General features: G+C 41.1%; 1 protein-coding gene across 1 annotated transcript in view; it reads right to left on the minus strand.

The window, feature by feature from the left end:
• Positions 1–17,660: 17,660 nt before the first annotated feature.
• LOC116319218 (potassium/sodium hyperpolarization-activated cyclic nucleotide-gated channel 2-like) overlaps positions 17,661–22,902 on the minus strand; it is a 35,012-nt gene continuing 29,770 nt past the window's right edge. Inside the window, exons 5-8 of the mRNA XM_031738487.2 lie at positions 21,490–21,636; positions 21,145–21,385; positions 20,898–21,062; positions 17,661–20,413 (exon numbers count right to left, since the gene is read on the minus strand). Of these exons, the coding sequence (XP_031594347.2) occupies positions 19,464–20,413; positions 20,898–21,062; positions 21,145–21,385; positions 21,490–21,636 (1,503 nt within the window). The 3' untranslated portion in view covers positions 17,661–19,463. The remainder of the gene's footprint in view (positions 20,414–20,897; positions 21,063–21,144; positions 21,386–21,489; positions 21,637–22,902) is intronic.

Below are 22,902 nucleotides of genomic sequence, written 5' to 3' on the forward strand. Positions count from 1 at the left end.
ATAAACACTTCTTAACCTTATGAAAAACCTTCACAGAACAGTTGAAGCTGTTATAGCTGCAAAGGTTGGGCTGGCATCATATTAAACCCATAACCCTAACCCCTTTTTCCTCTGTTTAAGGAGCCTTAACTCTGCAGACATAATATCAATTCCAAGATTATGTTTTAGTTCGTTCTTTTGGAATCTGAGACTTTTGAATACAATCTTGCAAAACCCCCTGATTGCTGCCTCTTTAGGCTTTATCAGTCCCTACAGGAGTTTTTTCCTGATGAAAACACAAACATAATCCGTAACTACCAGTGATTAATCCAACATGGAAATTACAGACATTGATGACATTGTTGTCTTTTCTAGCAGCTGAGGTGAGCTGTTCAGGACTGGTTGGTGCAACACGATGTTGGTGTCTTCCAACATAGGGTTGCATAACAGCAATGATCCAGGTTTTAAACAAATTTTCTGACCCATTAGGAGTCTATCCAGAAAGTTAACATGTTTCCAAGCACCGATCAGTAAAAGACAGAGAGCTATGGTGGCCAGTATTAGGCATATTGCTAGCAGACTGCCTCATTTGCCTGTAGTTTTTCACCAGTGTTTGTCTGGTTACTTTTAAACTACTACTACAGAGTAGTACAAATTCTCCAAAAATGGAGAATGTTTCCCTTCAAAACTTAATGTTCTCAACGCACTGCAACCAACATCTTTCAAATAAACAATATATTATCATGGTGTTTACAACTTTCATGAATGTCCTATTGCTGTGATTTATTACTGTTACTGAAGTTCCGCGCTTCCATTCAAACTGAGACAGCAACCTGTTGCTTTGAATTGGAAACCTCACTTGTATGGAGCAAGATCCACCTTTACTTTGTAGTTTGGGTCAATTTAACTTGCTTGTCCTGAAAGGCTTCTCTAACGGAACTTATTTTTCCGGACAGAGGAAACACGAACACACCTAGAGTTGATGTCTTGTTTTACTTACTTTTAGGAGCCCTGTGTTCAGGCACTCTTCTTGGAAAGAAAAGTTATATCTTTAATTAAGAGCTCCGGCCACCCTGACAGTTTTTCCTTTCTCTCCTCCCTCGCTCACTGAGACATAACACTATGGTAAATTCCATTCTCCCTGCAAATTCACTGCCCATCAGGCCTACATGCTTTAGATCTTGCCTGTAGAAATTCTGCCTTTAGCTTCACAACAACAAACAAAAAGCGCTTCTCACCCAGGATACACGCAGAACAATAACGTCACTGTAACCATGGCAACCGTAACGCTGCCGCCTGGAACAACAGAATCATATTTCAAACAAACCCAAAAATCCTGCTTTGAACAAAATGAAACAGGTGTACTCAGTGTATTCCATTTATTTCAACAAAGTAACTGTATTCTGAATAAATATTTTTTTTGGTAACTTAACGGAATGTTTCTTTTACTCAAATTTTGTATTCTGAGTCCAGAATCACCCAGAATCATGTATTCCTTTAAATAACACTGGAGTGACACAACCACCTGCTTCTAGGGAAACATGGATTCACTAACTGGTTGGTAGTGGTTCCTGGAGGTTGCTGACTCTGTCTGAGTTAAATAGGTTGCAAAGAATGTGATGCACAATAAACTATTGGCTGATCAGACTGCCTCATTTGTGTTTTTCATGTTTGTCTGCAAATACTTCTCTGGACACCAATAGTTCAAAGTCAGTACAAATTCTCCAGAAATGGAGAATGTTCACCTTCAAAACTTAAGTTGTTCTCAGCACTGCAACCGACATCTTTCAAAGGGCCAAACAATCTACGTTTCCAGGTCGTGTTGCACATTTCACAGTTTCACAGCTCGGAAAGTAGCGGGACAGTGTTTGCAGACAAGTTCGTTAGCTTCCATTCAAACTGAGACAGCAATATGTTGCTTTGAACTGGAAACCTCACTTGTATGGAGCAAGATCCACCTTTAAGGAAAAATAGTTTTAACAATTTAACTGGCTTGTCCTGTTTTTCTAAAACAATATAGTTTTCCTTATCGGACAGAGGATCAGTTTTCACCTAGAGTTCATGTGTTGTTTTTACCGCCTTTTAGGAGCCCGTGTGTTCAAGTAGTCTAAAGAAAGAAAAGTTATATCTTTAATTAAGAGGTGGCCACCCTGATGTTAGCAACTAGGACTTGGAGACTGAGAATTGCACTATGAGAAAATTCACGCCCCACTAGTGGAAATTCACTCCCTCATCCAAGACCTATCCAGATCTTGGGCAGAAATTCTGTTGCCTATTCCTTTAAGTAAACCGCTTTTTCCTGTCTATAACCAGAACAATAACCTGACTGTAACCTGACGGCACTGGGCTGTAAGCCAGAATCATATTTCCAGCCCACAACTTTGCTTTGAACAAAATAAATTGTTGTGTACTCAGTGTACGCACGACGGTTTTCTTCTGGTCACTGCTAGAAGAAATATTCTTTTTGTATCTTAGGCAGTGTTTCTTTTTAACAAATGGACCAACCGAGTCCAGAATCACCCAGAATCAGATGCCTTTAAATAGCAGGAGGAAAAACAGCTAACCTTGCTTGTGTGGCTCTAGGTTACTGGTCAGATCAACATACTATTCTGTTGCCTCAGCTGTGACCTGGCTGACAGTCCAGTAAGCTGATCATACCCACTTAGCATCCTCAGTTTTAAAAATTACAACTCCGGACATTGCAGTTCAAAGTCAGTGGGAGCGTTAAATCAGACACAAACAAGAAAAAAGGTTGTGTCAGCTTTGTCTAATAAAGACTTTTCCACTCTAAGGGATGAGATGGTGCCCAGAAGAAATGGCTACTGCTGTTAGCATTGCTCATTCCCATTACTCACATCTTATTTTTCTGGTTTATCTTGCAATGAAGGTCAGATATGATGCAAATATACAATTTTAAAAAACAACATCACTGAGTTAAAGTTTTTAGATATGAAAGATAGGGATGGGTATTGATAAGATTTAATTTCCGCCATTTTCATTTATGGTTTAACGATTCGATCTTTCTCCAGTTCATATCGATTCTTATTTTTAAAAACAATCTAAACTGAGATTCCTCCTAGCTTAGAATTTTGTTTTATATTTCTCTTCCTACAAGATAGAAATTGCAGGATATTTTGTGTTTGCAAACCCAACAGTGAGAGCTGCAATGGGTTGAACAGGGTCCCCCAGGGAAAACTGTAAATGCCTGGGCCATTTGTTAAATATTCTTCTCTAGCTCCCACCTTTCCTGTCCACTCTCAAACTGTCCTCTCATAACAAAGACACAAAATATTCAGTAATATCCTCAAATGTTTCACATTCCTGTACCATCTGCTGTTCAAATGGCTTTTCATACTTTCTTTAGTCAAACACATTTTTTCCTGATCACTGGGGTGAAACAGATGACCACATTTCTGTCTTTTTGACCTCTCTCTGTTCCCACTGTCCATCTGTCTCATCACGGTCACCTGAATGCACAGTAGATCCAGAGCTTGTAATAGTGCAGATCCAGCAACTACAACATAATATGCACTGTTAGTTGATTGCTTGTCTGCTCGAAATAACGGTCAGATCACGTACTATTCTGTTGCCGCTGCTGCACTGGTTGAGATTCACGAGTCCAGATGCGGCATTAAAACACGACATTCATTTAAGGTTATCATGTTAATTTTGTGAGCAAATGCTTTTGCATATTCAGTGGTGCTCGCTTAAAAAAATATCTAAAACAAGAAAAAATAGTTGCCCTGTTGTCATCCGTTCTCGTAAAGTATAACCAAACTTTTACGTTTGAGCCGCTTATGCAGATGGTACATTGAAGTACGCTCTACGCTGTTAACGTGGTGACGTCATTCTAGCCAACTCTGAAAACTAATCGTATGCAAAAAATACAAACGATTCCAAGTATTTGCAAAAGTTATAACATTTTCTCAACTAAACACCATCATAGATTAAAGTTTTTAGCACTGAAAGATATAACTGGTGATAAGAAAATCCACCTCAGCAATAAAGATTAAAGGGTGCCAGGTTGTCTCTTTGGAGTGCTCATTACCTGTTCATTGTAGAACTAACAGTAGATTTAGTCTTTCAGTATGTAGCTGTATGAAACAGTGTCTATATATGTTCCAGCTAAATGATGTAGCCTAAATGAGGGAAATGCTATAAAATACCAAATGAAGTGGAAAGCTATCAAGAAATACTGAAGCTAATGTAGCGAGTAAAATGTTATACTGCGGTGCAAACTGACTGCCTAACATCACTTTATACACACTAAGAACAGATCACAAGACTTGTAAAGTCTCACAAGAATAATAAAGAGTAGCTTAAAGTGTAGCTTTGCTACACTTTGAACATCCCCATCGTCTTCACTGAGGCTGTAGTCACAATCCATTCAGCTCAGTTGTCAGTACAACAAAAAGCATTTCAGTTATATCATGTTACTTACAGCCTGCAGCTTTGATTTCTCAACAATGGCCTTTATAGATGGAACAGCATCGTCTGTTGGCATTAGCATTGCCAACTTCATCCTGGGCTCTGTTGATGAAAGAGTTTTCTTTGCAGAAAGAAACGCTTACAAAACACTGAGGCTTGCCTCTTTATGGGAAACATTTGAAAAATGCTTATCAGTAACTCTAATAGTATACTAAAGTATATTATATACTTCAGAAAAAAAGGGGGGTGGGGACTTTTAGCCAATATTTGTTGTGTTTTTACAGAAGTTTAACTACTTTCTAAAGACAGTCAAAAGAGTGAACTTTTTACTGCTGGAGTAATGTGCAGCTTGGGTGTGCTCCAACACGTGTCCTGCTGTGAAAAATACAACGTAGAAAAAGATCAATAGCTGCACTTGCATGACTGCATCCAGCCTACATTCCTGCTGTTAGACACCCTGCATTTATGCTTAAATTTTAGTTTTGCTGATGTCACTTTGCTGAGTAATTCTGTAATTCTGCTTGGGCAATCAAACCACTACCCTTTTGCGTGCTGATTGTCCCAGAAGAGCCTTTGAGATGGGGAACAAACCGAACTCTGCAGCTGCAGCTACGTCAAAGAACAGAGAGGACAGTGATCCATACACTCACTCACTACTGGCCAACTACTCTCATGAATCAGAATATAATGTGAGCAGAAAGGATTAAATGACATAAAAAGCATTGTTTCCTTCCATCAACAGGAAACAGAGTATCTGAATAGCAAATAGCAAAGCTTCTTGAAATCTTAAGAAAACCAAACAACCTTTGGCTCATGAGATACTATCCTGAACACAGATCCCTGAATACATTTATATTGCATTAGTTTGAGTCACTAAAGGTCTATTTGTTCCCAGGTGAGAGGGAGAAACGAGGGACCCAGGGGTGTGCTGTGTGAAGGTGATGGATGCCTTAGGGTTTCTATAGCCTCATGACAATTAGAGCATCATTGTTGTTCTCCCTTTCACAGAAACAGTTGCGTGCTTGAGACTCTGCGGCACACAGTGACCAGTCTTTGCTAAGGCCACTTAAAAATCACTACTAGAGATTATGTTACTGCACAGAATGCCGGATTCCACTAGAAAGTGCAAGACCCCACAACAGTTCATTAGTGATTATGGTCACATAGCCAAACGCAGTGACAGAGCAGAACAGCTAATGCTCAACAACAACAGAAAGGCCTACACAGACAGAATTAAATAGCTCTGTTAAAGGGTCACAGTGACAAATAGTTTATTGTGTTCATAGTTTTCTCATTTTTCTGTCACTGTTTCTTGGCCTCCAGTCACCCCCAGCATCTGAATTGACTGCTTTTAACACACGCTGTTTTAGAACTGTATTTCGCTCAGTAAAGTAATTTTTTGCATTGTATTTCCTAGAAAAAGCTGCATCAAGATCTGAGAACTTGTTTATTATAGTTGAGGGAGACATATTATTTGTATTCATAAGATATTTTATTTCTAAGGGAACACATATAGTATAGTATTAAAGATAAACGTAGTCATTTGACTCTGTCTCTTTCCTCTGTCTCTTTTTATATCTAAAGCAAACAAAACAGCAAAAAAGCCGTACAACACATACAACATCAGCAGCAAAATGTGAACTCTGACCCCTACAATGAGTGTGTTCTGTTATGCTGTGGGGGTCACATTGCTGGTGTGTTCCCATCTAGAGGGAAAGGTCATTGCGAGTCAATACAGAGCAATTCTGAGTGATCACCTTTGTCTTATGACAAAACATTTCTGTCCCAGTGGGAGTGCTCTCTTCCAACACAGCAATGCTTCCATTCAAAGGGCCTGGGGGTCACCCAAAGAGTATGAAGATGTGTGAATCATGTGCTATGGACTTCACAGTCACCAGTTCAACAGTGGAACGCCTATGTAAAAAATTTGTCACTGATATTTGGATGCATTTGCAGAAAAAAAAGAAGCTTATGTGTAAGTTATAAGGAAGATCTGTAGTCACACATCTGTCTGCTTCCCAGGTATTGGCAGCTAATCTAAGCTTTTTATCACTTCCACTTTCCCACGCTGTCAAGCTGCTTGTGACATCACTGGTCTAGTCCAATCATATTTCCGCCAGCCTTCTTCAGGCCAACCAACTTCTACTCCATATACTTTAAATCTCACTGCGCAGCTATCATTTTTCCTTGCAGACACCTTTGTCCAACCCACCTCTTCCTCACCACCGCCTCTCCCTCATCACTCAGGCTCCATTCAAGGCTCCATCTCCACCACCAGCGTCTAAACTCCGGGGGGTCCTGCCCTAATCCCTATCACCGCTGGGATTCCTTTCTGCTGTGCTGGGCCATCGGAGTCTAACCGCCAAATACCTTAAATTGAATTCTGTACATCAATAAATCGCATTCAGTTCCTTCTAAGGATCTCTCTTTATTGAAATACATGTACAAAATTGATGCTTGATTGATTGGAGTAGTTGGATTGCTTCTTTTAGGATCAGAAAGCACTCTTTTGGCTGGAAACAGGCCTGTTGGCAAGTGTGACAATGAATCCCAGAAAAAACAGCTCTTTGTGATTACTGTATTGTAGAACATTTTCACAACATCAGACAGCGCTTTTTACCACTGTCATCAAGAAGTCCTTTCATTAGAGATCCAGGCTTGCAGAATCAATGGTAAGGCGTTTTGAAGTGAAGAGGCCCAAAACCTTACTCTCTTCATGTTGGTTTCTCCTTTGATTTTTGACACTTTGCTGCATACATTACTAACGACAAACGCCTATTAACACAAAGAGAATTGTTAGAATCTTAATGTGCATAATCTGATCAGTCAATAGAAGCACTGCAATCATACGGTGGATATTTTTGTCTTTCACTGTGTGTGTGACAATGTGTGAAAGTGTGAGTGTGTCTGCTCTGATGAATAGCCCACAGTGTCACTGAGTACAGACCTTGACAGAGCAGAACAGATGAGATGATTCAGAAGCAAAGCATTGTTCTGGCTCTCATCACTTCAGTCGGCGGCCCATAGCTAATATTATTGGTGGAAGTGGATGATGGAGTAAAATTACTGAGCGGGGGCCTCCTTTTCCTTTCGCAAAACAATCACAGCTGAAAGAGAGTAAAGACCTGGAGGCTTTTTCACAAAACACAGATAGTAGATTAAAGTGGGATTTTCCAGGTATCCTGGCTGAATTTAGTCGTGACTCGGTTTCATGAGAGCAGAGGCACATAAATTACCATGGAGACATATTCTGTGCACCTAGCCTGCTTTAGACCACGCAAACAGCCAGACTTGATTTATCCTGGAGTATTACCTATACATCAGCAGCAGCAACATAGAATCGACAGCTACTACCTGAACAAAAGCATGCATATGCAGAAATAAATTACATTTTCCAGAAGAAGCAAATTTCTAATGTAAAAGTCCAGAACACTCTGCAGCCTGCCAGAAATGGATTTACTAATTTGACTTAAGATTTGCTGTGAGCAGGGGTGCCTCCAGAATTTTTTCACAGTGGTGGCCATATGGCACCCACTAAAAATATTGCGGTGGCACAACAACAACTGAACTTCCAGTTTTATTGTGTTCTTGTCACACACAGGTTACAAAAAAGAGTGAAAGAAAACAATTATATGCTTAGTTAATTCCCTGGTATTAAAATTGATATCACTGAAAACAGGTAGATATGAAAACTAAATAAGATTTTAAAATTCATAATAATCTGTTTTGATTGATTGATTGATTGATTGATTGTCCCAACCATCACTTTGTAAGAGTGTGAACGGATGCCTGTCTCTGTGTTGGTCCTGAGGTGCACCAGAGATCTGTCCAGGGATTGGCACCAGGTTTTCTGCAAGCTTATTACATTATTACCAACATAGGACAGTCTTGCCAGAGAGGCCAGCAAATGTTGCCACTGGGAAATCACCTTAAATCTGCATTGTTTTTAACGGCAACAAATTGAAGGTACCTTCTTCCTCTTCTTCTTTTGGCTTCTGCCTTTAGGCGTCTCAACAGCAGATCCTCTGCCGCTAGCTCACCTAAGCTCTACCATCCTCCTCTGTCACACCAACCCTCTGCCTGTCCTCCTTCACTACGATTAATCTTCTCTGCGGTCTTCCTCTTGTCTTCCTCTTTAACCTCTGCCTGGCAGCTACATCTTTCTTCTGCTCATGTCCAAATAATTTCAGCCTTGCCTTGCTAACTTTGTCTCCATAAGGGAGGAAATACCCGTGGCTCCAGAAAGACCCATAGACCTATAGACCTAAGAACAGCCTTCTGCTCTGACCTGGTCTTAAGCACTCGTTTTAGGTCATATTTAATGAAATAGTAAGTGAATTGTTTCCACTATAGGTGTTTAAAAGGAGTATTCAGGGTCCATGATATGCTCGTTAGCTAAATAGTCAGAGCCATCCTTCTTGGTCACATCAAGATTTAAACCACTAGGTTTGAATCTTGAGTTGCCAAATATGCTCATCTCAAGGCTTCAAGACCATTTTTATACTGAGTGAGATACAACATTCAGCTGGAAGGTAATGTGGTCTGGTTGGATTTATAACCACTTACTGGAGGTGAGCCACCACTGACACACTTTTGGAGATTACTGCACAGACACTCATATTAATGTGTGTGGAATATTAGTAGGAGAGGGTGAGAGGGGGTGGAGCTGACTTCTATACTGCACATGCATATCACTGGGGGGCCTGTCCTAAAGTGCAGCCTGCTTTGTCCTTCTTTTTGACTCTAATGGGGACCATTACTTTCAGTAAGATGCAGCAGTATTGATTGAAACCATGAACTCATCAGGAAAGTGTCTGCTGAGGTCACAGATCAAGGAAGACAGACTTACTTAGAATCAAACATCTTTTTGCAACTAGATTTGCCCCCAACTGGCCAGTAGAGGGAGTGCAGGTTTGTGACACTAGCACTTTGTTTTCGCCCATCGTCACCATCACTAAAGTTAATAAAACGTACTATAATGATCATACATTACAATGTATGTTCTGGGTGCAGCTAGCCAAGTTATCAAAATAAGCCATCAAATCTTGAAAATAGCGCAATATCAATTTATATTATTATAATATATTGATTTATATTATTTTAATATTGTCAGGGGCTAGGTTTATGTTTTTGATTTCTTATGTTATATTTTGAGATAATGTTTAGTTATCATTAGTTTGCCTTGAGTTTTAGTCTAGGTTATGTTCAGGGGTGTACATAAGTGGTCCGCAGGTGCGCATTCGCTATCATTCCAGATATCAAATACATAAAAAAGGCACGCGCACACTATAGTGGGATTTTTCACGAAGTTTCTGCACACTCTGCGTTTGTTTGAATACATATGCAACCACTTTTCGAGGCATACGCGCTTTTTGTTCGCATTTCTTTGGAGGTGGAGTGGGTTTATTTTCACGAGTTCAAACAAATGTCTCTGCACCACATCATCATGTCATGTCAAGTTCAGTTCATTATTTGTTTGAAGCCTCAGTTCTCACCTCCTGCCCAACCACTCTTTTTCCGAGAATATTCATGTTTTTCAGCTTCTTTTTAACCTTAGTTTGTTTCGGACTCTTCTTCCGTTCCTTAAACACACTGGCTTTGCAGTCATGACAAATTTCTTTTTGCAGGTGGAGGTTAAATATATGACATCTAATAGTAAAACTGTTTAAAGGAATCTTAGAAAAACAGTAATATTCCGACATCTTTAAAGTTAATAATAGTAAGAAATTATTTGAAAATGTTAAAATGACAATACGTTTATAAGAATCATTTTTACATATATTTTTCCATTTTCAGCATTACATTTTAGAACATTTAACAGTTCAATCTTTGTCAAATAACAAACCGACAACCTATTTGTGAAATCATGATACATTAGCAATAATAGAATGTATTTGAAAAATTTAAAATATGCATATGTACAGACAGATTACATTTAAAACAGTTCAATCTTTCAAATAACGGACACATATTTGTGAAAATTATGTTTCATTAAATATGCATTACAGTGATTTTAAAAACGTTAATTTACATTTGAAATGTTAATTTACAGTCTATTTATGTAAATCACAGTCTATTTATGTAAATTTAATGATATTCTAGGAGAACAGAACAAAACTGTAAAATTGCTTGACCTAGCACCAAAGCAGAAAGCGCGGGGGTTTGCCATTCTTATACTAGTAAAAGGAAAAAATGCTTATCAAAACTGATAGTTACTACATCTGCCTAGAGAAAAAGGTTTTCATTTTCATTTCATGAATCATGTCCTCCTCTTACCATTTCTAAAATATCAGCAACAAGCTCTCCACATCTCCCCCATTTCTAACCCCATCTGTATTTTTCTTCTGTTTTTTTAGCCAGGGGCTTCGTGGATGTTCCTGTAACAGGAAGAGTTTAGCAGAGCAGATGATACAGAGTGCTGCTGAGGTCAACTGCTCACAGCACACACTCTTTCTGCTCTGCTTTATCTCTCTCTCTTTTTTTGTTTAGTTTGTTGTTGTTGTTGTTTTAGATACAAAAACAGTCTGACTTTAAGTACTTTTGTGCCTATGTGGGGTACTATGACCACATAATTAATAAAGTATTCTGATTCTGAGTCTTGAAATGTAAAATGATTATAACTACTATGGAAGCAGTTTTCAGGGACTTTAGTCTGAAAACTACAATAATAAAACCAGTACTTAATTTACATGAAAGATTATATAAAATGTTATATAAAACCCTGTATATATGTGTAGACTGTGCTCTTATGACTGCTGTTGTCCTCCTCCTCATGCTTCTCTTCCCCAACAGGCACATTGCTCATTATATAATTTGCTGTTTAAAGCAAATATACACTACTTGATGGGAAACACTGTTGAATACTCAAGTGCAAAGGGCAACTTATCCAGTTGAGCTTTTTTCCTTTGTGAGCTTTTTCAATTCTGATCTCGCTATTCAAATAATGCATTGTATATGTATCACATTTTAAACGTTTGTACTCTTCATGCATTTATTACTTCTGTTATAATTTATTATTATCGGGCTGGCATAAAAACTCCCCGAAAGGCCTTCACTTGATCCAAAATGCTGCAGTGAGAATACTGACAGGGACTAAAAAGAGAGAGGGCATATATCTCCCACACTGGCTTCTCTTTATTGGCGCCCTGTTAAATACAGAATCAAATTTAAAATCCTGCTCCTCACATACAAGGTCTTGGATAATCAGGCCCCATAAAGGCCTCATCGACCCATTAGAGCACATTACTCTCAGAATGCAGGCTTACTTGTGGTTCCTAGAGCATTTAAAAGTAGAATGGGAGGCAGAGCCTTCAGCTCTCAGGCTGAAGGCTAACTTTGTCTCCATAAGGGAATCCAAACTGGATTCCTTCTGAGGAATCCAGTTTGGATTCAAGAGAAAGACAGACTCTTTACTTTTAAGATTAGGCTTAAAACTTTCCTTTTTGATAAAGCATATAGTGAGAACTGGATCAGGTGACCCTGATTCCTCCCTTAGCTAAGCTGCATAGGTTTAGGATGCAGGGGTCTTCCCATGATACACTCAGCATTTCTTCTTCACTCACTATGTGTTTATACACCTCTTTGCATTTAATCATTAGTTATTATTCATCTCTGGCTCTCTTCTACAACATGTCTTTGTCCTGTCTCCCTCCCATCTCCCCAGACTGGACACGGTGGATGTCGGTCCCCCTGAGCCTGGCTCTGCCTGAGCTGTCTTCCTGTTAAAAGGATGCATTTCCTTCCCAGTGTCACCAAGTGCTTGCTCATGCTGATGGTCGTCTGTTGGGGTTTCTCTGTATTATTGTAGCATCTTTACCTTATAATATAAAGTGCCAACCAGTGACTGTTGTTGTCATTTGTTGCTATATTAATAAAATTGAAATGATGCACTAAAATGACATTAGCATATAGCAGAATTTTGTGAGTAAATTAGCTACATTTATGTAAACTAGACATAGAAGTGTCATAGAGTACTTTCAGTGGTTTCCTGATGAGTAAAGCAAGTGCTTGAAGATTTTTTTCAAACTATTATTTAAATAAATAGCTTGTAGAAGATCACGTGATCCTTTCTTCCTGTTTCTCTCTCTGCTTTATTGTTTCTTGATCATTTCAGCTTGACGCACTTCTCACTTCCATCCAACCCTCTGTCCAGCAAACTGTGATGTTACTGAGTCTGCCAGCAGCTGTAAGATGATTTACTGTATCCCTCTCTCTTTCTCTCTGCTTAGCTCACTGACCCGCTCATAGAGTCAGAGCTTGGACCAAATGCTAATCCTGGTATTCAGATTTGAGCTGTGCTCTCTAGATGCTCCCCTTAGCAGAGAGACGAGGCTGGAAGCAGCTGCGGCAGCATCAGAGGATAGGGAATTTGGGGGCAGAGGGGTGCACTGTTGTGCCTGTGTGTTTTGTATCTGCTTTTAATACACACACAGCTGTCTGTGCATAACACAAGAACACCTGCAAATGTTTAAGCAATACCCAGGTACACCTGTTACTGCGAATTGAAAAAGCTGAAATGTAGATTTTGCTTACTAGGAAGATCCCGGGAGAGACATGAACGAAGACGGGGGTGCAGAGCAGTAAGGGAAACTGGAAGGAGATGAATGGGAAGGGGCGAGAATACCGGTAAGGAGCTAAATAAGCAAATTGCCCTCTGGAGGTAAACAGCTAGGGTGGGTAGTGCGGGTGATGCTGATATGATTAATTGAAGTAGGACAGCCAGGGACAAAGTAGAGGACCAGCACTGCAGAGGAAACAAGGTAGAGGACAGTCCTCGGCCATATAAGGCTGAAACTATATACTCACATAGCTTCACAACTTGGTGTAGTATCAGCCGGCAGCCACTACCAGTACATTGCTTGTTCATTGAATTACAATGAAACAGAAAGAGGGAGAGTGTGTGTGTGTGTGTGTGTGTGTGTGTGTGTGTGTGTGTGTGTGTGTGTGTGTGTGTGTGTGTGTGTGTGTGTGTGTGTGTGTGTGTCAACAGAGCGGAAGAGAGAGGACATTATGTCACGTCAAGGTAAAAGTGCGGACACGCAGTGCGGATGGCCTCTCCCGCATTTGTACCACCTGCATGTAGAGCTGGGGAGGCAAGATGAACAGTGTAGAGCACTGTGGTGAAATCTCACCTTGCATGTAATTTTAATCTTTCTATCTCACTGTGCCATGCATAATCACTGAGGAGACAGACAGCAGTGTGTTTGTGTGTGTGTGCATACATAGAAAGGAAAAGAAACAGACAGGGAGGGAATGGGTGGATGCTGCTCCCAGGCTGCCAGAGGAGTGTGTCCTTGGACTGCCCTCATCTCTGACGCACACACCCACCAACCCTTTCAGACACGCGCATCGAAACACGCGCGCACACTCCTAGCACCGGTTCATTTACTCTCTCTCTCTGTTTCCCTCAGACAAATACAAAACTAGGGCTTGCATGTGCATGCACACCTTCTTAGCTACCAGAGAAATTTAACTTACTGCTGTGCAATGCTGTGTGCGTGTGTTCACTCGTATACACACACACACACAGTGCGGAAAGCTCTCAGACTGAGCTCAGACACCTCATCAGGGATGCAGCAGAGCCCCTGTCTGCAGAAAGAGGGAGAGAGAGAGAGATCTCATCTGATGTGGGATAGAATGAGGTGGAAAGGTGGTTGTCTGATTAAGGTTGAGCATGTGTGTGTTCACATATGCGAGTGTGTGTGTGTCTGTGTGTTTGGGGTGGGGAGTAGTAACTAGTGTAACTCCAGCAGTTTGGTAAATGTTCATGCACACACACGGAACACCGACCAACAGAGACGGATGACAAATAAAAGTCCACACCCAGAGATAAGTATGCCAATGCGCTCATCTTTTTATTGCACAACAATGTATTGTCTGTTTACGAATGCTTAAACAACATTGCCACTGACTGACAGACCAGCTTATTGAGAGAGACCAGGGTGTGGCTCTGTGTTCTCGGCCAGCAGAGGTGGTGGACAAGACAGCCTTTTTAGAAACAGGTTCAAATCAGCCCCATGCCCTCGCCACCAGCATCTCGGTCCGCAAGGACTGGACGCAGGCAAATATTACAAGCATGCCAAGTATCCATCTAAATCCTTTGACACTGATTTGGTAGCACTGCAGCTTGGGCTGGGAGCTGAGTTGTCCTGGATTGTAGACATCAACTTAGACAGAGCTGGACTTTCAAAATACTTAAACCGTTCTGTTAAGAGCAGAAGCAGAGCACAGCCTGAGATGGTTGCAGACTGGCCTCCAGAGAGAGAGAGAACACATGCTGTGTCAGATATCTGTGCTGTCGTCTACATGGTGCTGGTAAAGTGTGTCTGGATGCCCACACTGAGCTATTCGTGCAGGCTGTGGAATGCTACTAAGTCTAGGGATGTGCTAGAGTGATTTCTTGGAGCATTACAGTGGTTTCTTTCATTTTTTTTTTTTTTTTTTCCTCTTCTGTAGAACAAATGTAGTTGTGACCATTTAACACACATCTCTCTCGGCTTCATGTGGGTTTTTAAAACCCCCTAAATGGCATCATATTCTCAAGTGGGACCAACATTATAGAAGGAAAGGCACAGGAACACACACACGCACACACAAACTCAAGCACACAGAGTCCTGAAGCAGAGAGAAGGCTTAGGTAAGCTAAGCAGGCTACAGTAGCTACGACACAAAAGTTTAACTGTTAGACTAAATAAAATCATTGTACAGTAGTTTGGTACACAACAATGTCTAGATTCGAAGGTCCCACTAAGAATTGTACACAGAACTCTGCTTAGATAAGAAAAATACAAACATGCACTCTGCTATTATCTGCCAAGGTATGGTAGGTCAAGCTCATGACTGCTCATGAGTCGAATTCAGCCTAAGAGAGAGCTTTTCTTAAATGGCAAAGACTTGATCAGTGTGCAACCAGCATCAGAGTGTAAATAGCTGTGCGACAATATGTTTTAAGAACGTTGTTTCCAGCACGTGCACAGCCAACTTCTGTTACTGTATTGATATTGTGCAAGCATCTCCACAGTTTGTTTATTACTTTCTGTCGTTTTTGGCTCTTTGCAGCGAGCGGATCATCTAAGCTAACGTCTAGACTGCCGATATCCACCAGAAGCCTGTCAGAGCTCACCCTCTCACTGTAAAAAAAATGTATCTTATACAGCAGGCTGTGGTAAAAACACAACAATGTGCCCCACATCTCTGTGTATACCATATGTACAGAACATGAGAGTACAGAGTACAGCGCGCATGGTGTTGGAAGGCTCAAACCAACAAAAATGTGCAATTTTGTGTTTCCCGTATCTGGGAAAATTGTATATACTGACATTGTCATCGTAATTCAGCAATACTAGTCTTCTTCTACTGTTTTTTTGTTTGTTTGTTTGTTTTTTACATATATTGCAAGTTGAAAATAAGAACACAGATTTGCATTTTTACAGGCACATACAAACCACAAAAATAGACTATGTGGAAACTAGATGTACTAGGCACAAGGTATATACAGTCCGTGTGCATGGGGCACATTGTAAAAACAAACTGCAAAACAACAACCGAACAAAACAGACCGATAACTCAAAGACAGTTTTACAAACAAAAACAATACCCTGATTTGCTAACATGTCAACACCAAGGCATTCGGTACCCTTAACAACTGGTACAGCAAGAATGAGAGGTTTGAAACTTAGAGATTCTCAATAATTGTCAGTCAGTGTCAAACATGTATGAGGGCTTTCAATCCCACTAAATAGCAAGGTCCAGAAGAACCATTAAACAATCACACTTTGAACCCCCCGTCATCAGGCAAATACAGTGCTACATCACACACACATACACTCACACACACACACAACATGTTGACGGTGGCTTTAAGCCAGCAGACTGAACACTAAACAGATAACTGAGAGAAGTATGTGCTTGGCCAGGGCTGTATCGGCCTCATGGCCGAGGGTTCAAACAGAGCGGTACTGATCAAAGTGTCTGGGATGCCATCCTTTGAGTGGGAGTGAGTTACACACATATCCTACTGGTTGGATGCAATGAAACAGAGACGGCGCCTGATATTGCCTGAAACATTAGCTCTTTAACTCTCCTTCCATCTTGCTCTCACTGACTGTGGTCTCATTCAAATAATATCAGCACAGTCCTGATAGCAGCTTAATAGGGCAAACTCTGGTATTAGCACAAAGGATTGGGGAAGAGGACCAACTGATTGCACTGGAACAGTACTGAAGCGCACAACAGCCATTGACTCAAATGGACTTCATTCACAATCATATTGGCATTTTGGCATGTACCTTTCCCATAGGAAAAAAAAAGCAATACAAAAAGAGTGTTGCTGATGAAGGAGGGTCACAGCTTTGTAACCAAGGTATGACAAACAACGAGGTTTAGTGCATGTTATCGATTAAACAGATAAGAGAACATGTGGCTGCTCGACAGTAACAATGAGCCAGGTTTTACAAGCCATATAATGAAGCCCTTGGATAAAAACAATCACCTACGCCTTGTTTCAAACAGCTCGCAGGATAAGTGATCACAACCAAACGGGCAGAGTGTTACGCTAATAACAATCTCAGGGTTACGACTTCAGTAGATCCTCCATATTTATCTGAGCCAATCAGATTTCAAGGGGAACCTTTCAGCACGGTTAAATCAACAAGTGGATGATGGGAGGATAGACAAGTCTACATAAATCAATGGAAAGCCACGCTGCGGCAATCAATACATCTCTCTGGAAAGGTAGCAAACCTGAGTGAAATGTCCATCGCATCGATTTTACAATTAGACTCTGTCGATGTTCAGAGCTGAAAAAGGTGGACATGGTGTTTGTTTAACACAATGAATCAGCTGCCTATTTTCTAACCCAATTGGATTCACTTTCCTTCCTTACAGTTTAACCAGATAATGGGTCCGAGAGAAGTACTGCAACCATTTTAAGAGAATAGAGCATCGATTTTTCATTTTGATTACAAGGTCGTAGTGCAACACAAGGTGCTTAATTGGACGTCCTCAGTGCTCACTTTGGACCAAGGAGCTCAAAGTTGTTACGACTCACTCTTGTTCACGCCCACTTCAGTAAATAAACTAATAGAAAGGAGAAGAAGAAGAAGAGAGATCCTCTTGTGGTAGATCTGGTACAGGTTAAATATAGCAATGTTCAACCCAGAGAAGCATCATCAAACCATAAAAAAAAGATCACACGGACACTCAGCAACACATACAGCAATGCCCACAACCCCCCCTTGCATCATAAAAGCCTCTTTAAATCACTGTCCCTTTATTTACATGGCAGTTTATATCTGATTAGCTGTCTTCCTTCTCGTATGGCATACATTCAGCAAGAGAAGTATTTCAGGTTCAACAGGATCAGAGTATTTAGAGTAAATATAACCAGCTATCCAAGCCTCAACCCTAAATGTTGAGACATTCATGGGAGTTTTGGGTGAAATGGGACACATAAAGACTTTGATATAGAGCAAGTACGTTTTTTTCTCTTTTTTTTCTTGTTTTTTTCTTTACATCTGAGGCATTTTATGCCCCCATATTGCCTACCCTCAACCCCCATTCATCTCACAATTGAACATCAGAGAGAGTTAGTTTAGCTAAACTGATTTTTTTTTCTTCTTTTTAAGGTTCTGACCCGCTGAACTCAAAGCGTGGATTCTTCCTGTGACGTGAAACCAGAATTAAACAGTTTGTTCCTCTCAAGTGTTAACAAAACAAAACAAAATAAGAGTTACACTACAAGTCCTTTCATTCTCTCAAGCATTTTTGGTTAAGGTAACAACATGGTCACTGGATTACAATACCTCAAGTGAAGCCACAATAGCTGCTGGATTCTTTAAGATTTCACATTAAAAACAAAACAATATGAAAAAGAAAGAAGTTCACTTTCCTGTACAGCATATGTATAGATATTTATATTCATATATATTTATATATATAGGCGGGGTAGAGTATTGCAGAATTATATTGCATGTGTTAATCAATAAACCTAGACAGAAACAAGCAAGTATACAGTATGGGTTGTTCACAAATGTTTCCTTCGAGTAAAGCTCAGATATTTTAACCACCTTTGCCTTCAGGGTTACAATCAGCCACCCACCAAACAGCCGACCGGCTTCAGAGGTGTTTCACGAAAGCAGGTCAGCACCACCATCGGCATGTCAAACCAACCGTGCAGTGTAGAGTGTGAGTCCATTCTCTGAAAGTGGAACCAAAACATATCAACAAACTCACGCACACACACTTACACCCACATGTATACATACACACAAACCAAATATATGGCTTCTAATGTTGAATCAAGGCAGTTAAATAAATGGCATTTTCTTCGATGTTTCTTTTTTTTTTTTCTTTTTTTTTTTTTTAGTTGATACAGACACAACCAGACTTGGTGTTCAAGCTCAACTTTGGTTTGGGTAGATACGATGAATATAATATCCTTCCGTACTTTTTTCATCAACTATTTACACATCGATGTAAGATCGACCAGCGGTCTAAAACACTATTTCCATTACTATTTGAAACAATATGAAGAGCAATGTGTTCTTTTGCTACAACAGCTTATACAGAAAAGTTACACTCAAAACACTTTTGGACGCTTAAAATGTCATTGTCATTTGACCTCAAGTCCCTGATTTTCAGTTTAAGTCCAGCTCCTGCTAGATTGCATTGCATGGATTCTACACAGTATGCAATAGTTACATCAATCATACTTTTCTTCATATCTTTACAGAAAAGACAGCGATATACAGTAGGTGTTTGGAAGCAGAGTGAAAGGGGTGATACTAAGACTAAAGGTGCTGGCACAGTAGACTAGACCAGTTCAACCTTAAGTTATTCTAGCTTAATTGTATAGACTCCTCCTAGCCAAAGTGTCTCAAGACTTTGAGTAGCTCTTTTCCTTCTGCTGGCACCAGCACACAGTGCATCCAGGTCCAATAACTGGTGGCGCTGGCGGTAGCTGATTGGTCATTCAGCAAGCTGACAGATCAGCTGGACTGACCTAAACCGAATAGATTCTCCTACAAAAAAGGCCTCTTTCTCGAACTCTACCAGGGTCACAAGTTGGAAGACAGCCGGGATCTGGCAGAGTCTAGCTCTGGAAGGCTGACAATTGAATCTTTCTTGGGAGCTCCAGAGTCTGGAGGTCCTGATCCAGCAGCTGCTGCTACTGCCCCCATTCCAGCAGGTCCAGTGGGAGGAGGTGTGGAGGCAAATGCCACCCTCTGTTGGGCTCCCGAGGATCTCCCCACCCCTGAGGGCCCTGGCATGCTGGAGTGAGGGGGCTGCGGAGGTCCAATGGAGGTGTTGGAGGTGCGAGTGGAGGGCGGGGGGCTAGGGGCTGCAGAGGCAGCTTGCGGTGTTCCTTCCTGGGGGAGTGAAGGCTGGGAGGCCGACAGGGCACGGGTGTCCTGACTCAAGCTCCCCATATGCAGGGAGTGGGTGCTCTTGTGTGAGGCAGGCCTCTGCTGGGTCTGTGTGGGGCTTGGTGCATGATGCTGTACTAGGGACAGCTGGGACCCAGAGGGTCCCACGCTTGCCATGTGCTGGAAAGTCCGTCCTGAAGCTGCAAGCGGGCTTTGGACCGGGGGACTCGAAATTGCAGATCCAAATGCCCCTCCAAGCGTCAGAGGGGGCTGAGACTGCAGAGGAGACATGGAGACTGGACTGGAGAGGTTCTGCATCACCTGAAACCTTCGCACCATGCGGGGAGACTGCAGAGTCCCTGGACCCACCAAAGGACTTGCCATCTGAGGGCAGAAGCTCATGGCCACAGCTTGCTGGAGGGTGGCAATAGCAGAGCCTGTCTGCTGCTGACCCGGAGGGGCAAAGATGCCACCAAGCGAAGGGGTCATAGACATGGCCCGTGGCCGCTGCAGGTCTACTAGTTTTACCATCTCACGGTCATACTTGACGATCTCCTGAATCATCTCATTCTCCCGGTTGTTGAAGACACCAGAGTTGAGATCATGCTGCACCTTGTGCATCAGGATGGAGTTCTTTTTACCTGCAGAGAGAAATAAAAGCACAGGCTAATTACTAAAGATAAAAAAGGCAGAAGCAGTAAAGTGAGAGGAAAAGACAAGGAGTACATAAAGGTGAATAATGCATAAATACATGGAAACAGGAGGACATATAACGAGAGAACAACGCGATTTAGATATAGCATGCGATGCCCTTCAACTCAGGTACATCCTCTAGCAGAACAAGCCCTCAGGAAATATACGTGTCACCCTGTACTTTTATCTATTGTTACAGTATCCTATGTCATTCTGAGCAAAGAGCACAGCTCATTGTACTGCTTCTTTTAATATTCAGGAAACATTTTCTTTTGTGTTTTTTGTTCACGGCTTCATTTTCTTTCATTAAAAAGAAAAGACAGCAGAAACACTTAGCAGCTGATGTTTTGGAGATTTACATAATTTCATGCCCAATATATTATATGATAATACATTATGATACATATGAAAATGATCTAAATCATTTTTTACCTATGCGGTCTAGACGATCAATGGCAACAGTCTCAAAGGCTCTTCTCATCATGGGGTATTCTTCCAGCACTTCATTGAAGTGGTCAACAGACAGAGAGTAAAGTCGACAGTAAGTCTCCGCTCGCACGCTGGCTGTTCGCCGACCCCTCGTCAATAAGCAGATCTCTGAAACGGGGAAACAGAAAATGCCATCGCTTACAAAAGGGTTAAAAAAACAATGGCACCAACAGAAAAAAAAATATCTTACCTCCAAAATAAGAGCCATCGGAGAGTTTCATTGCAAGCGTTCCCTTGGTGATGACGCTGCAGACTCCATGCTGGATAAAATACATTTTCTTGCCAATAGTGCCCTCCCGGATGATGTAATCTTGTGGCTGGAATACCTCAAAACGTAGCTTAGTCAACATGGCGGTCACAAAGTTTGGCTCTGCGTTGGCAAACAGCGGCATCGACGCCACCAGCTTGCGACAGTTGAAGTTCACAATTTCCTAAGACAAGACACAAAGAAGAACAGTAAAATGTGCACAGTAACGACTTTTTAATATAATATATATTTCATATAAAATGGGAATAATGTGCATTATTGTCTCACTTCTCTCAGGGGCTCACTGAGTTCTCCCAGGATGCTCTCCTCATCAAACATCTTGCCCTGGTATCTGTGCTCGTAGTAATCGTGGATTTTCTGTCGGAAGTCAGCAGGCAGCTTGTGGAAGGACATGTACTGCTCCACTTGTTTGTACTAAGAGAGAGTGGGATGAAGAGAGATGATTTTTACTTCCTGTTAATGCAAACAAAAACAACAGAAAGAAAAAGTTTTTATTGACCTTGAGGTGAGCGATTGCATTTAAAAACCACAACAGTAATGGGGCTGGCAAATTAGTTTTCGCAAGTGTGCATCGTATTGCTTTTCTAGTGTGACACTGTTCAGTTGTTTAACTATTATTATACATGTTTCTTAATGCCAAAAATACAGAAAGCAGCAATTAATTGAGCCATTAAAAATGTATTTATATCTATTTCTCATCACAGACCTGTTCAAACACTGAAAAACATCAGCACAACATGTTTTTTTCAGTTCAGATTCAGTAAATCCCAAACATATCAACCTGCTTCTCTAAATACCCACTGAGACACCAGCAGTGTGTATCAACCTGCCACTGATGATAGCCCCCAAAATGCACATTCACACCTGTTTGAGTAACAAGCTAAAAACTGCAAAAACTTGCAGTGCTCACTTGTTTTTGGACTTTATTATTTACTAATTGTCACGGTTCTGGGTCCGTTGGACCCAGTATTTTGAGTTTATTATATTTTGGTTTACTTTTGCATTATGGATTGTTTCTTATGTTTCTCTGGCGCTTTGTGTTTCAGTTATCTTGGTGTTTTGGATTTTCTCATTTTGTGGTGATGGTGGTGATGATGATTATTGTTATTGAGTTCCATGTTTCTGTTTATTGGTATTTAGGATTTGTGTTCTCATGTTTTGTGTGAGTTTAGTTCCATGTGTCATTTTCTGTCTCTCTCAGTGTCAGGTCTGCGTCTTGGTGTTGTGTTCTCATTTCCTGTTTTATTGTGAAGGTCCGCGTCTCATGTGAGTGTGTTCAGTTTTACCCCTGTCTCGTCTTGTTGATTATTCCCAGCTGTGTTCCCCACCTGTGTGTAATCTCCTTGTGTTTCTCTGTGTGTATTTAAGTCGCGTCTTCTGTGTTTGTAGTTGCTGGTCCGTCTGTGTATCTCTGTGTAGCCACCCTGCGTCATCGGTGTATCCTCCATGCCCTACTCGTGTGTTCTCCCTGCTGTCGCCATCTTGTACCGTCGTCCACCTTGCTTTATGTTCAGGTTCGTGTTCTTGTTCATGCTCTGTAGTTTAGCTGTCCCAGTATAGTTTAGTTCTCCATTTTGTCGTTTGCCTCTCGATATTTTTGTGTCAATAAATCACCTTCACACCTTCACGACTGCCTGCGCTTGGATCCTCTTTTTCCTTTATTCACACGGCTCTCCTCAC

This window comes from Oreochromis aureus, linkage group 18 (genome assembly GCF_013358895.1).
Source record: "Oreochromis aureus strain Israel breed Guangdong linkage group 18, ZZ_aureus, whole genome shotgun sequence".
Classification (NCBI taxonomy): Eukaryota; Metazoa; Chordata; class Actinopteri; order Cichliformes; family Cichlidae; genus Oreochromis; species Oreochromis aureus.